The following is an 18,845-nucleotide window of genomic DNA, read 5'->3' on the forward strand; positions in this document are numbered from 1 at the left end:
CGAAATACTCTTTGGGGGAGGATCGCGAGCTGACCTGTATTATTAGCCAAAGCAATTGAAACTCTTACCTAGAATGATTTCCAAACTTGTCCCGGTACAAATGTGCCCATATGTGAGTTGGAATTCCGTCGCTGATATACCTGGAAGAAACACCTCAGGTCATTTAACTTGAAAGGTAAAGACCCTAGGCATAGAGAAAATATGAATACTGTCACATGCCGTAAGTCCTTTCACACCCCCATTTTTAAATAACTACTCTTCGAGGCACTCAAGACGAAAAAGGGGTGTAAAAAGAAAGCCCAATGTAGAGCGAGAACAATGCATGAAACAGTGCACACGCCTCGAGGCTGGATTTCGTGTGGAGTCAGTTTAATACTTTATCATTGGCACTGTAGACGCAAGTATGACCCTTGTTGTATAATTGTTATCGCAATATAAAGCTACACAGGCTATATATCGATGAATAACTAAATTTCCGTCCAAACCGGTTCCTAGTAAACATAGACAAAGTCCTCATTCTTCAGATCCGTCATATCATGAAGACCATTATCCTCTTCCACGGAGAGCTTCTGATCCCGAATATCCTCCACTTCGACCGCCTTGCTGTTTTTTAATTGATCTTTACCAAGCATAGACATGTCAGCTACAGGCCCTGTCTTCCCAAGTTCCAGACGACGCTTTTCATGCTTCTTGTTAAGGATCATAAGGTAGAACGGTGTGAGCCTATAAACAGAATCAGCAAACGGTATACTTGAATATGAATAGGGCCGTAATAATATACCCGCAGACAGCTCCTACTGTCACAAACATGGCGAGGTTGGCGATGAGACCTGTTCGGTATAATGGGGCATCTTCGGTAGAGTAGAGGAGCGGTCCGATCACATTTCCAGCACACATGGCGATGAATACCATGCCGGAAGTACATTTCTTTTTGGTTTCACCTGCGGTGTTCTGTGCTGACCATGCATATAGCAGTGGCGTGATAGAGGACATTGTGGAAACCTTTTTTAGTCTTGTTAGGGACAGGTCTTCATATGTTGGAGGCTGATGGGACCGATTAGGGCTTACCAGATAGTAACCAAATAGCAGGACGCCCTTCTGTTTCCGCGGGATTGTGAGCATCAAGATCGCTCCGATAGTGGGCAAGACGCTAACCCCCGCGATCACGAGGCCTTTGCGTTGAGTCAAGGTGGCTAGCCATCCGGTAATCAGGATAGCGAGAACCTGAATTACACCGAAAGGAATGTTGAATAATATGCTCTGGAAGCTGGTAAATCCGAACGACTTGACAATAAGGGAACCGAACGTCGAGATTCCACCACTTGCAATCGAGATAGCAATCGTAGCAATAAACCAGATCCAAGTCTTGAGATCAAGGGCCACCTCTCTCACATGGTCCCACCGCCATTCCTGAGTAGAAATACCCATCTGATTCGCGCGCAACCGTTCTGTAGCAATAACCCTCTCTCGGTCACTCAGGCACTTAGCTTCCATAGGCGAATCAGGCATAAGCCAGAAAACAAGGAACGAATAAACGACCGTCAACAATCCACAAAACATGAAGATAGTCTGGTATCGGTAAAGGGTATGACTATGGACATGTCCAAGGCCGTAAGTAACGAGACTGCCAATGACTGACGTGACGCCGTTCATGGCACTCCAGTAACTTGTGCGCAGTGTTTGTTCACTTCGACGCCACCACATCTGTGTTATAGCGACACAGCATGGGGCAATGAAGGATTCGAATGATCCGAGGACGAAGCGCAGTCCTAACAGAGATGGGAAGTTTGTGCAGGCCGCCATGATTGTCAGTGCTGAGCCCCAGAGGAAAATGGCGCTGGCGAGAACTTTTCCGCTTGGGAGTTTGACGAGAATCAGGGCCACGAGCGGTTGCATTACTAGCTGGGCGAGGTATAGGATTGATCCGAGCCAGGAGTATTGCTTGCCGACTAGGTGGGCATCCTCGGAGATGCCGAAGATAGAGACATAACTGGAGGTTTGAGCGTATAACGGTTAGCTATTGGTAGCTCACACAAATCATGAGTGGCTTTTCGATACCCCAGAGTGCTTTTGTCCAGTTGTTGAAAGAAATATGCCCATAGGAGGAGAAGCAGGACACGCTTATCAATGCGGCGGAGAACAGCCTTCTCCTCCTCATACGTAAAGGAAGTCTCCTCGTTAGCATGTTTTTCCAGAAACTCAACAGCCTTTGAGCGCGTTGCTCGTGTAGGGCGGTGGTTCTGCTCCTGATTCTGTACTGGGGAAATCTCGTCCTGTGTGGAAGTAGTCATGGTGGGCAGATTGCTACAGGGGTTGGGGAGCACGGGAAATACAAGCTATTTGAATAATGGATGGCCAAGGAAGCCTTGGCTACTTTGTATCTTCCGTTTTTCTTGGAACTTAGCTCTTCCCCCTTGCTACTGGGCTATTAGATTGAGGAATTGGGAAAGTGAGTTGTTAGATCGATGCACCACCGATGCCAAGCTAAAGACGTGGCGGTACAAGGTTAGCGTTTAATGCAGTTTTTGCACCTATCACCGGTGGGTCAAGGATGAGCTTGCCCGTATGTGATGGAGAAACAGCCATATCTTGGAAGCTGCTGGGGTTTATCATGCGGTGGAATGTTGTAAATGGCATGGATGGTCTGGCCATTGTGAGACGGGGCGAGCTCAGAATGTGAGACATTCTTTTCCATGCGATGGGAAGACTGTATCATCCCTTGCTATGTACTCAAGACTTGAGCTTGATACGTGAGTTCACAGTTCTTGGCACTTCCCCCGCAATTTCGTTGAGGCTGTTTTCAAGCGGGGAGAGGGTTTCCCCGTATTTTCCCCGTCTTTTCTCGCTTGGCTTTACCCCGATTTACCCGGATCAGTCGATCAACCCTGCATTGCGGGGTTGTGGAGGAACCTTGTAGATTGGTCTGCCAAAAAGTGAAACAATCGAGTGTGATAATGTACAGCTTTATTTGATATCTCAAACTTGGACGCTTCGTCATGTGGGATTTGTTCAATTTCAACTATTCTATGTGATCAATTTGGATATCCATCCATGTATCTATCCAAAAAAACCAACCTACCTATTTCAAGGCAGACTAAGAATATCACTAACAGTAACAACCTGTCCAGTTCGAATAGACCGATTAGCAGCAACACCCGTCAGAATAGAGGCAGCCCCATCAATATGGCTAGCAGCCCTCATATACTCATCAGGCTCAACATCCCCAAACAGATCACGCAGCAAAACATTATCACCACCACCATGGCCACCCGCCCCTTGCACAATCTCAACCTTCCGCGGTTCTTGGAACAGCGGCCGCAACAAGAGCGTGATGCTTTCAGCAGCACCTTCCTTAGCTTGTTCTCCGCCAGAGTTCACGTAACTGCTCTCAACAATCTCCGCCTCCAATCTACCACCTGTTCCATTGAAGCTCACGCGGAAGCCCTCCCACGGCGCATATGCCGTGAGTGAATACGTCAAGACGGCATTATTTTCATACCTAACAAGCACATTCATCGTATCTTCAATACTGATGCCATCACCAAAGACGCTCTGATCACGGAAATATCCATCTTCATGCTCGGCATCCAGGTAGAGAGCTTTAAGCTGCTGATTCTGGTCGAGATGGAGAGCAAATAGGTCATCCTTAGCCACATCACTGCCATGAGCCCTCGAGTAGAACTGTGTCACACCCCGATCCTCAGCATTCTTCTTGCCATAGAACTTGAGATCGCCTTGAGCATAGACAGTCTTCGGTCGAGACTGCAACCAGAAATTGATCAGATCGAAATGATGTGTCGACTTGTGAACAAGAAGACCCCCACTATTCCGAGCATCGCGATGCCAGCGCCGGAAATAGTCCGCGCCGTGGGATGTATTAAGCATCCATTCGAAGTGGATGCTTGTCACTGTTCCAATTGCTCCTGAGCGGATTATCTCGAAGATCTTCGTGTTGTGCGGTGCGTAGCGGTAGTTGAATGTTACTCTAACTCGCTGGTTGGTGCGGTCGACTGCGGAGAGAATTTCTTTGCATTGGGGGACATCGATTGTCATTGGTTTTTCGGTTATCACGTTGCAGCCGAGCTCCATCGCGCGGACGATGTAGGTGTGGTGGGTTCGGTCGATTGTTGTGACGATCACTTCGTCTGGCTTTGTTTCTTTGATCATTTTGTCGAAATCTGCGGCTAGGTAGGTTGGGACTGGCTCGTGGCCTAGGGCTTCGATTTTGGACTTTGCATAGTTTAATCGGGTTTGGTTGGTATCGCAAAGTGCTACTAGGACACTTGTCTTGCTATAGTCCTTCGCAATGGTCGTGTAGAAGAGCCCTGCTCTTCCTCCGGTGCCTACCAGGGCGTACCGCTTCTTTGTGGGTGATACGATGTCTCCCATGATGACAAAGTGCGTTGAAGATTTTTCTATATTGAGGTGCTTGGTTCTGGTTGTTGGCTCAATGTGTATCCTTGCGAACTTAGAAGTAAAGACGACCAGTTATAAGGCAAAACACAGCCCCGGTTCCCCATGTTAATTAAGATATAGCTTTCCCTTCAAAAGGAGGGGAAGCGGGGAAGGTACCTGGGGTTGTTCACATTTGTTCCAGCCTGAATGAGAATCATACCCATACTGGGACAGTCAGGCTTCTCTTCGACTCGGGATACTGTATAATTGGTGGGATAAATGTGTCCAGGGTATTCAGTCACAAGACATCCTTGTATCTGGGCTTGAAGCTTCTTCTGCCTCCCTCGGTCTGGTTTCTCCCGAAGTCTGTCTGCCAAGACCTTTCCGGGGTAATTTGTGTGACTGTTTGAGGAGGGAGGTTGTATAGAGAATGAACAGTATGCCTCAAGGGCGTTGATATCTTATCATGAGTAGCTCTCGCTCTCCAAAGCAAGTTATGGCCCCATGAGAGGTACCAGGGGTTCATCCTGTGCGGTTCCCAGGCGAACACGACAAGGAGAACCAAAATACATGGTTGGGATTGCTCGACCCTGGATTGTTGTCTCCACCGTTTACAAGCTCTTGGAAAGCACGCAGATTGTATTACGCCTGGCCGCGAAGATGCACCAAAGAGCCGAGTGTTGCCGCCGGATTTGCGTTGAAATTACTCTCCATATTCTGGTGAGGGCCTGACTTTGGCTTCGGTTCGATTGATGACAAGATTCCATTTTGACATTTAACCTGGACTTGTATACCGAGAGTGGTCTTTGTTAGTAATTGTTGTGAAAGTTCGGGTTGGTAGTATGTCTTCATGGGGTGTAAAGTGGGATATCCATGATGTTGGAGTGAAAGGAAATGAACAAGAGAGCAGGAATATCCAGTGGACTCCCCAGGCCCCTCACCACGTGGTATGTGGACCTCTACGCAGATGGAGAAGGCGGATAGCCCCAGGGCGTAGTCTATGATACCCTAAAGGGGTAAAGCAATGCATAACCTAAGCGCGCTTGCTGTTGGACCGAAAATATCCGAGAGATCCGACATCTGAGAGATCTTGAACTCAAATCCAGAGATAGCAATCCCCCGACATCTCGGAGGGTGCCGAGCCACTGTTCGACAAGAGTGGAGGCATATGCAAGAGAGAAGACAATGTCGTTTGGTGATGTTCGCTAGGGGGCGATCGAGCTGATGTAAGAGAGAACCAATAGACGGCTTACGATCTACGCAGAGGCAGCTGTATAGATGTAGATGTAGGGTCAAGCATAAACCTCCCACGATTGCGGGTCTGGGGTGATGTCGATCTACCAATAAGGTCAAGTACGGTGATCTCCGTCTCTCCATTTTTGAGGCAAAAGATATCTCCGAATCCTAAGTTGACGTACGACGTTCATGTAACAAGGATGAGTTATCACCAGTCATCCGCCTGAACCTTCTTCATCGGGAACACTTGGCTCTCTTCCCTACTCTAACTACCTCAGCAGCCGGCAATTTAGCCTTGCGATTGTGTTCAGAATGAACGATTCGGATGCATATGATGTCCCTTCTATCCTTTCCGGGGTAAGCGACCGCGTGGAGACTCCCCATGAATAGGGGGATGGCTTCAAAAGACGGCACGTGCCAAGGCGATACAAGCATTGCCAGCACTATCAAGCTTCGCGCAGTTCGGCGTACCCCGTCTGACACGCAGAACAAAAGCTTGATCTGGTCATGATTATGGTTGGATTAGACGGTCACACAGGGGTTTGTACGCCAATGACAGTCAGTGATAGTCCGGGTGGTCCCTGCACAAGATAAGCAGGATAGGTAGGACAGGCACTGCCTGCCTAGGTAGGTTAGAACCCGGGAATATGCACGGAGAGAGATACCCTGAATGGTTGAATGTGAAGCTAACAGTCATCGATAGCAGTCTGTTCTTATCATTCAGTGATGTTCCGACGGGGTCCGAACTGCATTGAAACTTCTCCACTTCGGCCAATCTGCGGCCAGTGTGAAAGCAAGCGAACGAAACCCTCGGGCAGCTGATAAGCTAGTGCCCCTGACGGAATTCTCATTGGCGAAAGACGCCCAGGAGAGGAGCCCCGAGGCTTGTCATTTGCTTGGTTCTGGAATTTATGGAATTTTTGCCCACGCGACAGGGCTATCTTTGCCACTGTGGGGCCCAACGCGCAACAGAATTCTCGCGACACTATATGTACTGCTTGTCCCTCGCGGTGGAGACAAAAAAGAAAATGAAAAAGATGTGACACTGTCTTTCTGTCTTTTCTTCATCCTGATTTCGGGTCTCGCTGAGCCTACCCGCTCTTCGGTCTATCCTCTTATCCCTTCCTACATTTCCCTTCTTCTCCTTTACTGGTGCGGAAACTCACAATGCTTCCCAAACTCTCAAAAGCGTTCCGCAGCTCCGACGAGGATCTCGAAAAGGCTCCTCAGGTCAACAATGCCTTTGAGACCAACAGCAACAATGACACGTTCGACAACTCCAGCGACGGCGCTGTGCCCGGTGAGAGCTTCGAATACGGTAACTCGACCTACGCCAAGATTCAGCGCATCGCCGGCAGGTTCAATATCGAGCAGCGTGGCGTGGAGCGAGTACCGGATAGCGAACGGAATGATACGTCGTATCTAAACATTGGCAGCATGGTGTGTTCCTGCGATTACCCGGCGTGATAGCCTTGGCCCACGGCCCCTCCCACTGACCAAAACTAGTGGTTGGCCGCAAACATGGTTGTCAGCTCCTTCGCCATTGGTGTGCTTGGACAGTCTATATTTGAGCTCGGCTTTGTCGACGCCATTCTGGTGTGCCTCTTCTTCAACCTCCTCGGTGTGATGACTGTGTGCTTCTTCTCATGCTTTGGCCCAGTCTTTGGACTGCGCCAGATGGTGCTCTCCAGATTCTGGTTTGGATGGTGGGCTGTGAAATTCAGTAAGTTGTCCGGATACGGAAAGAGCTTGGGAGAGGCGGTGCTGATTGCTATATTTTAGTTGCCATCCTCAACGTGATTGCCTGTATCGGATGGTCCGCTGCCAATGCCATCGTCGGTGCTCAGCTTCTCAACGCGGTCAACGCCGCCGTGCCTGGATACGCCGGTATTCTTATCATCACCTTCTGCACTCTTTTCATCACCTTTGCTGGGTACAAGATCGTTCACATCTATGAATACTGGAGCTGGATCCCAACCTGCATTGTGTTCTTCATTGTGCTCGGTTGTTTTGCTCATTCGGGTGACTTCGTCAACATCCCCATGGGCGTCGGAATCTCTGAAATGGGTTCCTGTCTGTCTTTTGGATCTACAGTCTACGGCTTCGCAACTGGCTGGACCAGTTACGCTGCCGACTACACCGTATACCAGCCTAAGACCCAGAGCCGCCGTCTGGTCTTTTTCTCTGCCTGGCTCGGTCTTATCGTCCCTCTGGTCTTCACCCAGTTCTTGGGTATTGCCGTGATGACTGCCACTAAAATCAACGGCGGGGACAACAAATATGCTGCGGGTTATACTGCTTCGGTCAACGGTGGTTTGCTCGCAGCTGTGCTAGAGCCCCTCGGTGGCTTCGGCAAGTTCTGTCTCGTCATCCTGGCCCTGTCCATCATCGCCAATAACTGTCCGAACATCTACTCTGTTTCCTTGACCCTCCAAGTCCTGCACAGGTACACCCAGCGCGTGCCCCGATTCATCTGGACTTTCCTGGCCTCGTGTGTCTCCCTCGCCATCGCCATCCCCGGATACTCCCACTTCGAGACCGTCCTTACAAACTTCATGAACCTAATCGCCTACTGGCTGGCCATCTACTCCGCCATTGCCATCGCCGACCACTTCATCTTCCGCCGTGGATTTGGCGGCTACCGCCCAGAGGATTACGACAAGCCTGACAAGCTGCCTCTCGGTATCGCAGCCTCTATCGCATTCTGCTGCGGTATCGCAGGTGTCGTCACTGGTATGAGCCAAACATGGTGGATTGGACCTATTGCCCACCACGCCGGTGACCCCGCATTCGGCGGTGATGTCGGTTTCGAGTTGGGCTTTGCTTTCGCTTTTGTGTCATATTGCATTCTGCGTCCGATTGAAATTCGTCGCAGTGGTCGGTAAATTTGTTTTTCTATGGTGTACATAATGGGTCGATTTGGGTTGGATTGTTGATTTCATAGCATTTGATTGTGAATCCGCTATTTATGCATGTCTATAGTTGCATATCAATTCAGCATTTGCATCAATCTTTTTAGTTTTGATCTTGTTCGACTCTGTAAATGTAACTTGTCAATTTCTGGAGTGGGCGTGACTCGCACAGCGACGCCACCGGTCTCAACCAGATACATGTTGGCCATGATTGTTCGGAGCCGGGGGAACTGAAACCAAATATTGGAGCCTGTGTTTCGGTAAGATATCGGACCGACTTAGCGAGGAAAGCATGGAAGCAGCTGAGGCGCAGAGCGCGGGCATATTGTTGGAGGGCTTGGAAACTACGAGCTCTTATTGGCCGATGCAGGCATGTGGAGACCAAGCCTTTCCTTACTTCCCAAGTGGCATTCGGTCAGACTCCAATTCCGGGCTTCACTCGTGTTTGGCAATAAATCAGGCGAGAATTCCGCATAGAATCTCATTTTGACACTCCTCTCAAGCGCAACTTTCAATCAAAACTCGTTCTACAAATTCCTTTGACCCATCTGCACCAGGAACCTCTATCGTAACTTAGCCCTAATTCATACCTCAACTATGCCATTCGATTACAACCCAGAAAAAGATGTCCCAGACCTAACTGGCAAATCAATATTCATAACAGGAGGTGAATCCCACTCTTCACATCCTCCCACCTCAATCCCAATCCTAACCCCAACACTACAGGAACAAAGGGCCTAGGCGCAAGCTCAGCAATCCACCTAGCAAAACACAACCCATCCCACATCTATATAAGCGGCCGCAACGAAACCCGAGCCTCAGAAACAATAAGCCAAATCCAATCCACAAACCCGCAAGTCCAAATATCATTTATAAAATGCGACCTTACCTCCCTCGCCTCAATAAATCAGTCTGCCGAAGCCTTCCTCTCGCAATCCCCACCCCCAAAACTAGACATCCTAATGTGCAACGCCGGCATAATGGCCGTCCCACCAGGTCAAACAACCGACGGCTACGAAATTCAATTCGGAACAAACCACCTCGGTCACGCGCTGCTTATCAAGAAACTCCTTCCACTCCTCCAGGCCACGTCTGATGATCCCCGGATCGTCATCCTCACCTCAGAAGGCTGGTTTTTCCACCCGCGCGGCGGGATCGTATTTGAGACGCTGGATACAGATCAGGATAAGTGTTTCCTTGGTCCATGGCACCGGTATGGGCAGAGTAAGCTTGCGAATATGCTATACGCGCGTGAACTGGCCAAGAGGGTATCTGGGGTTAAGTTTTTGGCTGTTCATCCTGGTATTGTGAACACGGGTTTGGTTGATGCGATGAGTTTAAAGAATCGGGCTGTTGTTTATGCTACTGCTTGGTGGAGGTTTGTGAAGCCTGAGGAGGGGGCGTATAATCAGGTTTGGGCTGCTACTGTTGATTTTGTAGAGTGGGAGAATGGAAAGAATGAAGAAAAGGGGGTTGTTAATGGGGGTTATTATGAGCCTGTTGGGAAGTTTATGGATGGGAGTTTAGATTCTGTTGCTGTGGATCGGGAGGGGGCGCTTGCGGGAAGGTTGTGGGAGTGGACTGAGGAGGCTTTGAAGGAGTTTTGAGATTGTGTCCTTTTCTTTTGTCAAGTCTTGTTATTTTTCGGTTTAATGTGGTGATTAGAATGTTCATGATTTGTGAAGGTCTGATATATTGCTTCCTTACATTGTGTTGGCCCTTTCCTCTTATTTGTCCTGGTTTGTCTTGGCTGCGTGTAATTCCACTACTTTTGTGCTTCGCTACTGCATCTGTTATGGTACCTATCCAAGGAGTAAGCTATATAATACGTCTATTTTCGAATTCATTGAACGCGAAGTTCTGCCAGCCAGCTTCAACAATCTGCCTGAGAATACCGTGGTTGGTAAATGCCTGGAGCTTCTATTCCCTGGACTCGTTCGTCATACACCAGAGGGAGAGGTGGTTGCCGTCAAAGAAGTGACATTCATGCATTTCTACCCCGTGCATGAATTAAAGCAAGATTTTGGAGGCTAATAGTATTGAATCCTTCGTCTTTAAAGCTACGCCCGAGTTTCTCTCTTACCATATACCCTTTCCTAGATGGTGTCTAGACCCAAATATGCTGCAATGGGTTTTGAACAACGTACAAGGGGTCTAAAAACTTGACTTCTTCTTCTTTTTCTTCTTCTTCTTCTTCTTCTTCTTGCATCCACTTCACACACTGATCAAACATTCTCATTCATTCTTCAGTCTCTTTGTTCAATCCCACTGACAAATCCCACGGGCATTAATCGCGTTTCTCGCGCATTAAAGCTTCAAGGCCAAGCTCCTACGCTTCTCAATTCTTACTCCCGTCTTAATTCCACGCTTCTATTCGCAAATCTCAATACCTCCAGTCTGGTGTTTCTATCTTATCTGCTTGTCACTAGGCAGCATCAGAACTTTAAGTACAAATTCTCACCCTTCGCTGACTGGCTTTGAACCACAAAATTAACCTTGGAACAGATCCGAAGAATCTGTATCCTTGTGATCAAAACGCTAAATTTGAGCATTACAGTTTTCTTTTCTTGAGAGAAGCCGAGTTCCACATTTACTGATCTTCTCTCATTCTTTAACTATTCCTTGATCATCCTTCAATCGAACTTCAACCATGACGCAGCCAAAGAAAGATATCGTTGTGGCCATAGACTTTGGTACAACGTTTTCCGGCATAGCATGGGCTCATACGGCCAACGTGGGTGAATGATAGGCTTGTTACTTCGAATGCGTGATATGCTAACCTGTTCAGCCTGAGGCCATACATATCATCCAACGATGGCCTTACAATATTGCTGGCGACCTCGGTGGTCAGACAGCCGACAAGACGCCCTCTGAACTGGCATACAACTACGACAATCGCAAAGTCTTGCCTGTCTGGGGAGCCCAAATTCCCAAGAACATGCCACGTCTTCAATCGTTCAAACTGGATCTCGTCCCTGAGGGAAGGAAGCATCGCAAGGCTACCCTTCTGCCCGATCACCATGATCCTCGACGTATGAATTACCCACATAGGGTGACAGCAAACAAAGTTTTGATCGATTATCTACATGCTTTGCAAGAGCATATTCCAAAGGTTCTCAAGGAACAGTTTGGCACCGCTCTTGATTCGATGTCGTTCAAATATGTGATCGCGGTTCCCGCTATGTGGCCAGAAAAGGCGAAAGCCCAGACACGTACTTGCGCCGAGAAAGCTGGCTTCGGACGAGCCTCGGATATTCAAATCATTTCGGAGCCCGAAGCCGCGGCAGTCCATGTTATGACAAAGGGTCATCTCTCCGCCCTTGAAGTCGATGACACTATTGTTATCTGCGACGCAGGAGGTGGAACTGTGGATTGCATCACCTTCACAATTCTTGCGCTTCAGCCCGTGCTTCGTCTGAAGGAGTCCGCTGCCGGCGACGGTAAACTTTGCGGGGGGATTTTCCTGAACAATCTTTTCGAACATTTTCTCTCTGGGCGACTGGGAAATTGCGAGGGTTGGGACGACGATACTCTGGGAGCTGCCATGCGTGAGTTTGAAATGGAGACGAAGAGAAGCTTTAGCGGTGATACGAAACAAGATTTTTTCGTCCCGGTACCAGGGCTCGCTGATAATGAATCACTTGGTATACATCGAACTTCTTACAAAGTGACAGGCCAGGAGCTGATGGATACATTACTCCCTGTTCTGACCGAAACCCTCGAGTTAGTCATGCGTCAAATTCGGCTTTCGAAAAACCGCCCCAAGTCCGTTTTCCTCGTCGGTGGGTTTGGACAAAGCCCGCTATTGTTTGAATATCTGCGCCGTTTCATTCCCCCCGAAATTAACATCATCGCCCCTGTTAATGGGTGGACCTCTGTCGCCAGAGGGGCTTGTGTAAAAGCGCTCGCTGACATGTCTGATCCTGCGCCCCAAATCCAGGTCGAGTCTCGGGTGTCTCGAAAGCATTACGGTGTTACGATAAATGTTCCGTTCGAGGATGGTCATGATCTACGGAAAAGGTGACTATTATGGTCCTAAATAACGACTCATGCTAACCTTAGACTGTACTAAAAGGTATTGGGATTTCTACCATGGGGCCTTTTACATCACTGTGATGAAATGGTTCATACACAAGGCCAGTATTCGCAGAAATATATCCGGATAAGTGAGGTTGAGGGCTAATGAAAATGATAGGGGGAGGATGTACAAGAGTCAGTGCCAATCACTACATCCTATGTCAGGCATCTTCTCAAAACACAAGGCGAGGTGAATTCTGTCCCGGTTCAAATTTATGAGTTGAATACACTCGAAGGGGAAGATGCGCCGTTGTACTTCAATCGAAGTAAGTGATCCTTTCGCTTGGCTACTTGTCATATCTGAAGATACTAAAGTATCGTTACATCTCGAAGCGATCAAGAAACACGCGATCCTTGAACCGCCACTTGACCGTATCTCCAAGGCGACTATCCCGGTTAAAGTCGGTGCAGATTGGAAGGAGTACTACAAGGTCGAGTACAAGATACAGGCCAGGTACTATTCCGCACACTGCGAGCATTCGTTGTGGTTTGGTGGTAAAGATCATGGTTCAGTCAAGGTTGACTACGTCTAAAACATGATTTCATGAACCGTATCAAGAAGACTATGTTCTATGAACATAGCGCTAAGAAGGTTTGTTGGTGGCAGGCGGTTTTCATACGCTATGGGGGATTGGTATGGCTGGTGGTTAGTGGGAGCATGATTTTAGCGCAATGGGGTTCGGTGTGGTTTTTCAATGGATGGTATCGGTGTACTTAGATATACCGTAGAGCAAAAAACGCAAGTTGCTCTTGCTCTTAGTTGTTTCTGCTTTTACCCGCACTATAAACAGGATGTCGAAAGGAGAAAGAGGACTGGGGGTATCACCGCCCCACGTGACTTCACCAGCCACAGCGCCACAGTAATTTATCAAATCCACAACGGATTCGCCTTTGAAAGAAATCCAGAAATTCAGCCGCAGTTCAATAACACCACTACACACACCATGTCTAAACTTGGGAAGTGAGTAAACCCCATCAAAACCCCTCAAATTCTTCTGTCTAACAAATTTTTCAATTTCCAGCCGCGCCGACTGGGCCGACGATGAGGAATTCGATGACCCCTCCGCGCTCCCCGCGCAACAAGTGATCGCGAACAAAGACGGCACCAAGACCGTCATCTCTTACCGCTTTAACGATGACAACAAGAAAGTGAAGGTCACCCGCCGGATTAAGACCACAGTGGTCCGTGAACACGTCAACCCTCAAGTCGCCGAACGCCGCAAATGGGAAAAGTTCGGAAACGAGAAGGGCCACGCCGCCGGTCCCTCCTTCGACACCACCTCCGTCGGCGAGAACATCGTCTTCCGCCCCAGTGTTAACTGGAAGGCACAGGCCAAGGAGGCCGAGAAGGACGGCGGCGAGAAGGGCAGCATGAAGGACCAGCTCAAGGACAAGAAGGTCAAGTGTCGTATTTGTTCCGGAGAGCATTTCACGGCCCGCTGTCCCTTCAAGGACACCATGGCCCCCGTCGAGGAGGGTACCGCTGGTGCTGGTGCTGCCGATGTGGAAGAGGATAAGGGTGGTCTCGGTGCTTCGGGCTCCAGCTACGTGCCTCCTCACATGCGGAAGGGTGGTGCTGGCGGTGGCGAGAAGATGGGTGGTCGCTTCGAGAAGGACGATTTGGCGACTCTGAGAGTTACAAACGTACGTACTGCTCTATCTGCCCTTTTACGAGGGCTGCGGTTGTTACATTGGTTCCGTGCTGATTTTTACTTCTTTCTTTCAAACAGGTCAGCGAGTTGGCAGAGGAACAGGAGTTGCGGGATCTCTTCGAACGGTTCGGTCGTGTTACCAGAGTCTTCCTTGCTCGGGATCGGGAAACCCAGAGGGCCAAGGGCTTCGCATTCATCAGCTATGCGGACCGTGGCGATGCGGCGCTTGCTTGCGAGAAGGTGGATGGCTGTATGTTTTTACCCTGTTTCAGCATTGACATTGGACAAGTCCCCAGAGCGCTAACACTTTCTTCTTCTAGTCGGTTACCGCCACCTCATTCTCCGCGTCGAGTTCGCCAAGCGGTCTACTTAAATTCGTTTCTCGGTTTTCTTTTACGACTTTCTGGTTGGATTGTTTCCTTCTTCTCAGGCGGGCCTGCCTTTCGGCCGATCCTCTCTTCCTTTGTACTGTATGATCTGATTGATAATGATGATTACCAAAAAGACATCCTTCATGTCATATACTTGCATTCGTCAGATACAAAAGCAATGGGTTAAGAGACATTTCATTCCAATTCTGCATGGTCTTGGTTTCTGTGGCCATTTATTGATCCTGGGTAGAATCGGCGCTTGTTTATAGAAGGTTTTATTCTATATTTGCTTCATGCCAACCACGGAACATTCCATGCTCCCATGGGACATGTGCCACGTGTATTGTTCCTGGATCGTCCACCCCGTAGACATCATCTATGTCAATATAGCACCCAATCCCTTGATAATCTAAGTTCTGGTTTAACATGGTCGTGAGGAATGTGGTTGGTACGGGGTCGATCTCAACATCGACCAAGCATGGTACATGTGCAAGATGTCAGTTATCCACCACGCTCATTTCACGACTCAACTTTCTCAAGCTATTCACATTGCATAGATGGACCTTCATTCTGCGGTCCTCGGGTATCCCTCAATTTGCAAAAGGAGTCAGCCTCAACCTCCCTCCACCTTTGACTTCAGTATACAAAACCAGTTATATCACCATGTCCATGAATATCATAGATCTGGTGCAATGCTCGGCTGACAAGAAATCCACCAAACCATAGACAGGGGTAAGCCGTCACCCTCAAAAGAAAGAAAAAAGGCGCAGGCCTCGACTGCTCCAATATCAGATACATCCCAGGGAATGTGGTGGTTCAAGCATTTGAGACATCAAATTCTGCATCTTCGGATGACAGTGGAGATGACACCGGAATGGATCCTTCTAGAGCTGGTAACTGTACCTGTCTCCGATGTACAGTACCCACAAGGCGAGGCACAGACACGCTTTACTTCGTACTATCTACGCCTCGGGTCCTAGATTCCCCGGTCTAATCACAAAAGTACCTATGTATAGATCGACAAGAGATCTCAAATGAACTCAAAACACCAAGCCTCGCCGGCAAAAATTGACTTGTTTAAATATCCCGGCAACGGGATGGATGCTATTGTATAACGTAGTATCGGTGTTTCTTTTAGGAAAGAGACTTGGATGGCGGCAGAAAGCTTACCTGCGCTCTGGCTTTTTTGGCCCCCGAGTGGGTTTGCGTGGACAGGGGTGGAGTGGAGCGTTGAGAGCTTTTTTACCCTGTTGTTTACTGCTTCCTTTGAACCGCTCTCCAGGCCACCGTGTTTTTTTTTGGCTTCCGCTGCGGCCATCTAGTACGATAGGCAGACACATGTGAAAGGTGTTCATGACTTTCCGAAGTCTCGGTGACATTGCAGGGAATTGAAGCGCCAGAACGAGGAGGATAGTGATGCTATTGGTTCGACTGATTCGACAAGAAGGGCAATTCTTCGTTGAGAAACCTCTCGGCTCCGTGCCGTTGAGCAGGTTTTTTTCTTGGCTGTTTCTCCGTGCTACGTCGGCGCATCTTAGGGTTGGCTGGGCGCTGTCAGAAATCGTTGACAAAGGCTAAGGTTGATTGCCACTGAGAGGCGAAAAACAAAAAATAACGGCTGACAGGTGGACTGTTTGGCTCTCGGCAATCTTCAACTGGTCTGCCATCGACGCCATCCAAAGCATGTTGCCCACCTGACAAGCTTCATGTCCAGAGTTTGAAGATGGCGAGCCAATGGGACCTCCTGGCTTCCGGCGAGTCCCTTGTTTGGCTGACACGTTGCCTTGCCATCTATGCCGGCAAGGTCAGGATCCTTCAGACTTTGATGGGGCCTTTTTGCCAGGAGCTTCTTGGTTGTGATACGATCGATGTTGCCGGACCGGAGATCCAGGCGATCAAGGTTTAGGATGACAGGATAGGGCTGCTTGCCAATGACATCCCAATATAGGGCAGTAAATTTGCCTGTACGGAGGACAAGGAAGTGAACCAGCACCGTCAGACAAATGAATGCCTTGTTAACTCTGCAGCTCGTCTCATCCATTGCAACGGGCTACCAGGAATCAGGTCAATTGTCGCATCAATTTCGGAAGAAGTGATACATAGGTAACCCATCACCGAACCTTGTGTCCGAGATATGTGGAGCAAGTCGAACCCGGTCTATGAATGAGGACAAGTATGGAGAGTGAAGTAAACTGAGGTCGATATGTCTCGGAATGACCGTTGAAACCTTATTCCGGGCCAGACATCAGGCAACAAAGAGTAAAACCTTTTAACTCCTTCCGCACTTGGTGCATAATCTGCCTCGAACCAACCAGGATGGACGGTCTGGATCCATTGGGTGTGTCGCATTGAAGATCCCAGAGCAACGCGCATATTGTAGGGGTCTAGAATGACACTTGCATCTGATCTGCAGAGCCAATGATCATTCGAAATTCAAAACATTCCAAATGTCTCAAAGTAGATCATCCCGACCCCGGCATGTTCTTGACTATTGCATAGACCTGTTGCCTACTGTACTATCCGGCCGAATGCTGTAAAACATCCATGGCATTGACCACGGGGCTTTCTCATCTTGCAGTAGATGGCCGTTGCACAGGAGTATTTTTCGCGTTGAGATGGCAATTCTTCACGGACTCGGGATATGCTATGGGCACTGAATATAGACAGGGTCTCAGCTTTTTGTCTTGCTTTTTATTTCATTTAATCTTTTTTATATAGCTGAGACAGGAGGATACTGCAACCTCGAATTTGCTTCAAGGTTTTGATCGATCTGCATATCCATGGTTAGATTGATGGGTTCATGCACATCCTAATTGCCCCGACAGGAAACTCAAATCATCAGGAATAGGCTTTGGTACAGTACCTGCAGTGTCCGGACAATTATGGTTATGTGTATATCTTGTAATATAAGTGATAGATCGGAAGTGGAGTGGACATATAATAACTTTTGCTTATTGCAAGTACGCCATATGGGGGCAGGCGACTATTATAGCCCTGGAGTTACGTAGATACTTGGATGTGTAGTTGTATCTGCAAGTCATCTGTACTTCGGCTCACTCATCTCCAATATGCAAGTCCATGTACTCGTTACTTACCTGGGTTCACCGCCCCTGCACGTGCCTCGGGAAGGGATAGCCAAAACCCGAGCAATGTCAACATCGTCATTTATCACATCACTCATCACCGTCTGATCGTTCTAGTCTCGATTCGAGTAAGAACCCTGCAAATAATTCCGATATTGGCAAAAGCACCATTACGTGGGGCAAAAAACCTGCACAACATACCCCCCTCCATTACCATTTACTGGGGCTCCGAGGAATTCGATCTAGGTCTTCTCCCGCCAATCATGGGCTCGCGGGTGCTTTTTCACCCTGCACATTTCCATCACGCCCAGCTAGCCTCCTGCAGGATGGCCGATCTTCCAGCCACTAATGCAATTCCGTCGACGCGATCAGGATGGGGGCCCATGGAGACTAGGATTGGATCTACCCCCCCAAGGCCGTGGTTAGATTGCGGTGGGCCTGAAAGCTCCATTCTGGAAAAGGCTACCGGGTACGGACCGCCCCCAGTGCATTTCCTTCCCCCGTTGCATCTACTTTAGCGCCCCTAGTGGAGATCCACGTCCTTCATTAAGTCTTACCTTTTCTACATTTTTTACATTTTTTTTTACATTTTTTTTACAGAAAGCCGGGTGTGCTAGGTCTCTTTCTTTTGGACTGGAATTTGTTAGCCATGTCAGCTCAAACGTGATGTGTTTATTCCCCTTCCTGGTTTGTCGGTGAGGACGTTGCCAACATGAACAATGCAGCTTGCTCAATGGAAACCGCCGATCGCATGATCTTCCTCTTTCTTCATGCAAGCACTGCTGCTGGGATCCTCGAGCCTCCTGGGTGACCCAAAAGTAATCAAATCAATAATGAATATGATGGGACTACTCCGACAGGCTTTTCACCGAAAATCACGGACCATGGTCAAGGATCTTCTCTTCCTTGTGAGGACAACCCATTCCCACCCCCCAAAATCCAACCTTATTGTTATTGGCTTCCAAGTCTGATACATCACCTCTGTCATGGGACTGGGGTCTGCACGGCTATCCCGGGGCGTTGATCATCTCCTCCATCCTTTCTAGTTTCATCTTATTTCGTTCTCCTGCAGTAACCCGTCTGTCGGTTTGTGCTGGGGCATCTGACTTCGGGAATTGG

General features: G+C 48.6%; 7 protein-coding genes across 7 annotated transcripts; 4 read left to right on the plus strand and 3 right to left on the minus strand.

Moving 5' to 3' along the window:
* Positions 1 to 491: 491 nt before the first annotated feature.
* On the minus strand, positions 492 to 2,291 carry PENARI_c007G11329 (uncharacterized protein; the record flags this gene model as incomplete). Its single annotated transcript, XM_022631212.1, has 3 exons — positions 492 to 723; positions 782 to 1,990; positions 2,059 to 2,291. 3 exons carry the CDS (start codon positions 2,289 to 2,291, stop codon positions 492 to 494), a joined length of 1,674 nt encoding a protein of 557 aa, XP_022489299.1.
* A 793-nt stretch (positions 2,292 to 3,084) lies between these two features.
* On the minus strand, positions 3,085 to 4,389 carry PENARI_c007G07582 (Gfo/Idh/MocA family oxidoreductase; the record flags this gene model as incomplete). The annotated part of the gene is made up of 1 exon (XM_022631035.1): positions 3,085 to 4,389. One exon carries the CDS (start codon positions 4,387 to 4,389, stop codon positions 3,085 to 3,087), a length of 1,305 nt encoding a protein of 434 aa, XP_022488901.1.
* Positions 4,390 to 6,798: 2,409 nt separating this feature from the next.
* PENARI_c007G10443 (cytosine permease) lies at positions 6,799 to 8,516 on the plus strand (the record flags this gene model as incomplete). Its single annotated transcript, XM_022631172.1, has 3 exons — positions 6,799 to 7,071; positions 7,138 to 7,354; positions 7,414 to 8,516. 3 exons carry the CDS (start codon positions 6,799 to 6,801, stop codon positions 8,514 to 8,516), a joined length of 1,593 nt encoding a protein of 530 aa, XP_022488928.1.
* Positions 8,517 to 9,523: 1,007 nt separating this feature from the next.
* Positions 9,524 to 10,150, plus strand: PENARI_c007G09154 (oxidoreductase, short-chain dehydrogenase/reductase family; the record flags this gene model as incomplete). Its single annotated transcript, XM_022631098.1, has 1 exon — positions 9,524 to 10,150. The coding sequence occupies one exon, from the start codon at positions 9,524 to 9,526 to the stop codon at positions 10,148 to 10,150; it is 627 nt and encodes a 208-aa protein (XP_022488906.1).
* A 1,043-nt stretch (positions 10,151 to 11,193) lies between these two features.
* On the plus strand, positions 11,194 to 13,153 carry PENARI_c007G02252 (Hsp70 family protein; the record flags this gene model as incomplete). Its single annotated transcript, XM_022630781.1, has 5 exons — positions 11,194 to 11,277; positions 11,332 to 12,563; positions 12,619 to 12,655; positions 12,739 to 12,886; positions 12,954 to 13,153. The coding sequence occupies 5 exons, from the start codon at positions 11,194 to 11,196 to the stop codon at positions 13,151 to 13,153; spliced, it is 1,701 nt and encodes a 566-aa protein (XP_022488891.1).
* Positions 13,154 to 13,564: 411 nt separating this feature from the next.
* Positions 13,565 to 14,645, plus strand: tif35 (translation initiation factor eIF3 core subunit g; the record flags this gene model as incomplete). Its single annotated transcript, XM_022630924.1, has 4 exons — positions 13,565 to 13,581; positions 13,643 to 14,264; positions 14,351 to 14,522; positions 14,593 to 14,645. 4 exons carry the CDS (start codon positions 13,565 to 13,567, stop codon positions 14,643 to 14,645), a joined length of 864 nt encoding a protein of 287 aa, XP_022489129.1.
* A 1,649-nt stretch (positions 14,646 to 16,294) lies between these two features.
* PENARI_c007G00598 (uncharacterized protein) lies at positions 16,295 to 16,684 on the minus strand (the record flags this gene model as incomplete). Its single annotated transcript, XM_022630701.1, has 1 exon — positions 16,295 to 16,684. One exon carries the CDS (start codon positions 16,682 to 16,684, stop codon positions 16,295 to 16,297), a length of 390 nt encoding a protein of 129 aa, XP_022489221.1.
* Positions 16,685 to 18,845: the final 2,161 nt, after the last annotated feature.

Source organism: Penicillium arizonense (genome assembly GCF_001773325.1).
Source record: "Penicillium arizonense strain CBS 141311 chromosome Unknown PENARI_contig007, whole genome shotgun sequence".
Taxonomy (NCBI): Eukaryota; Fungi; Ascomycota; class Eurotiomycetes; order Eurotiales; family Aspergillaceae; genus Penicillium; species Penicillium arizonense.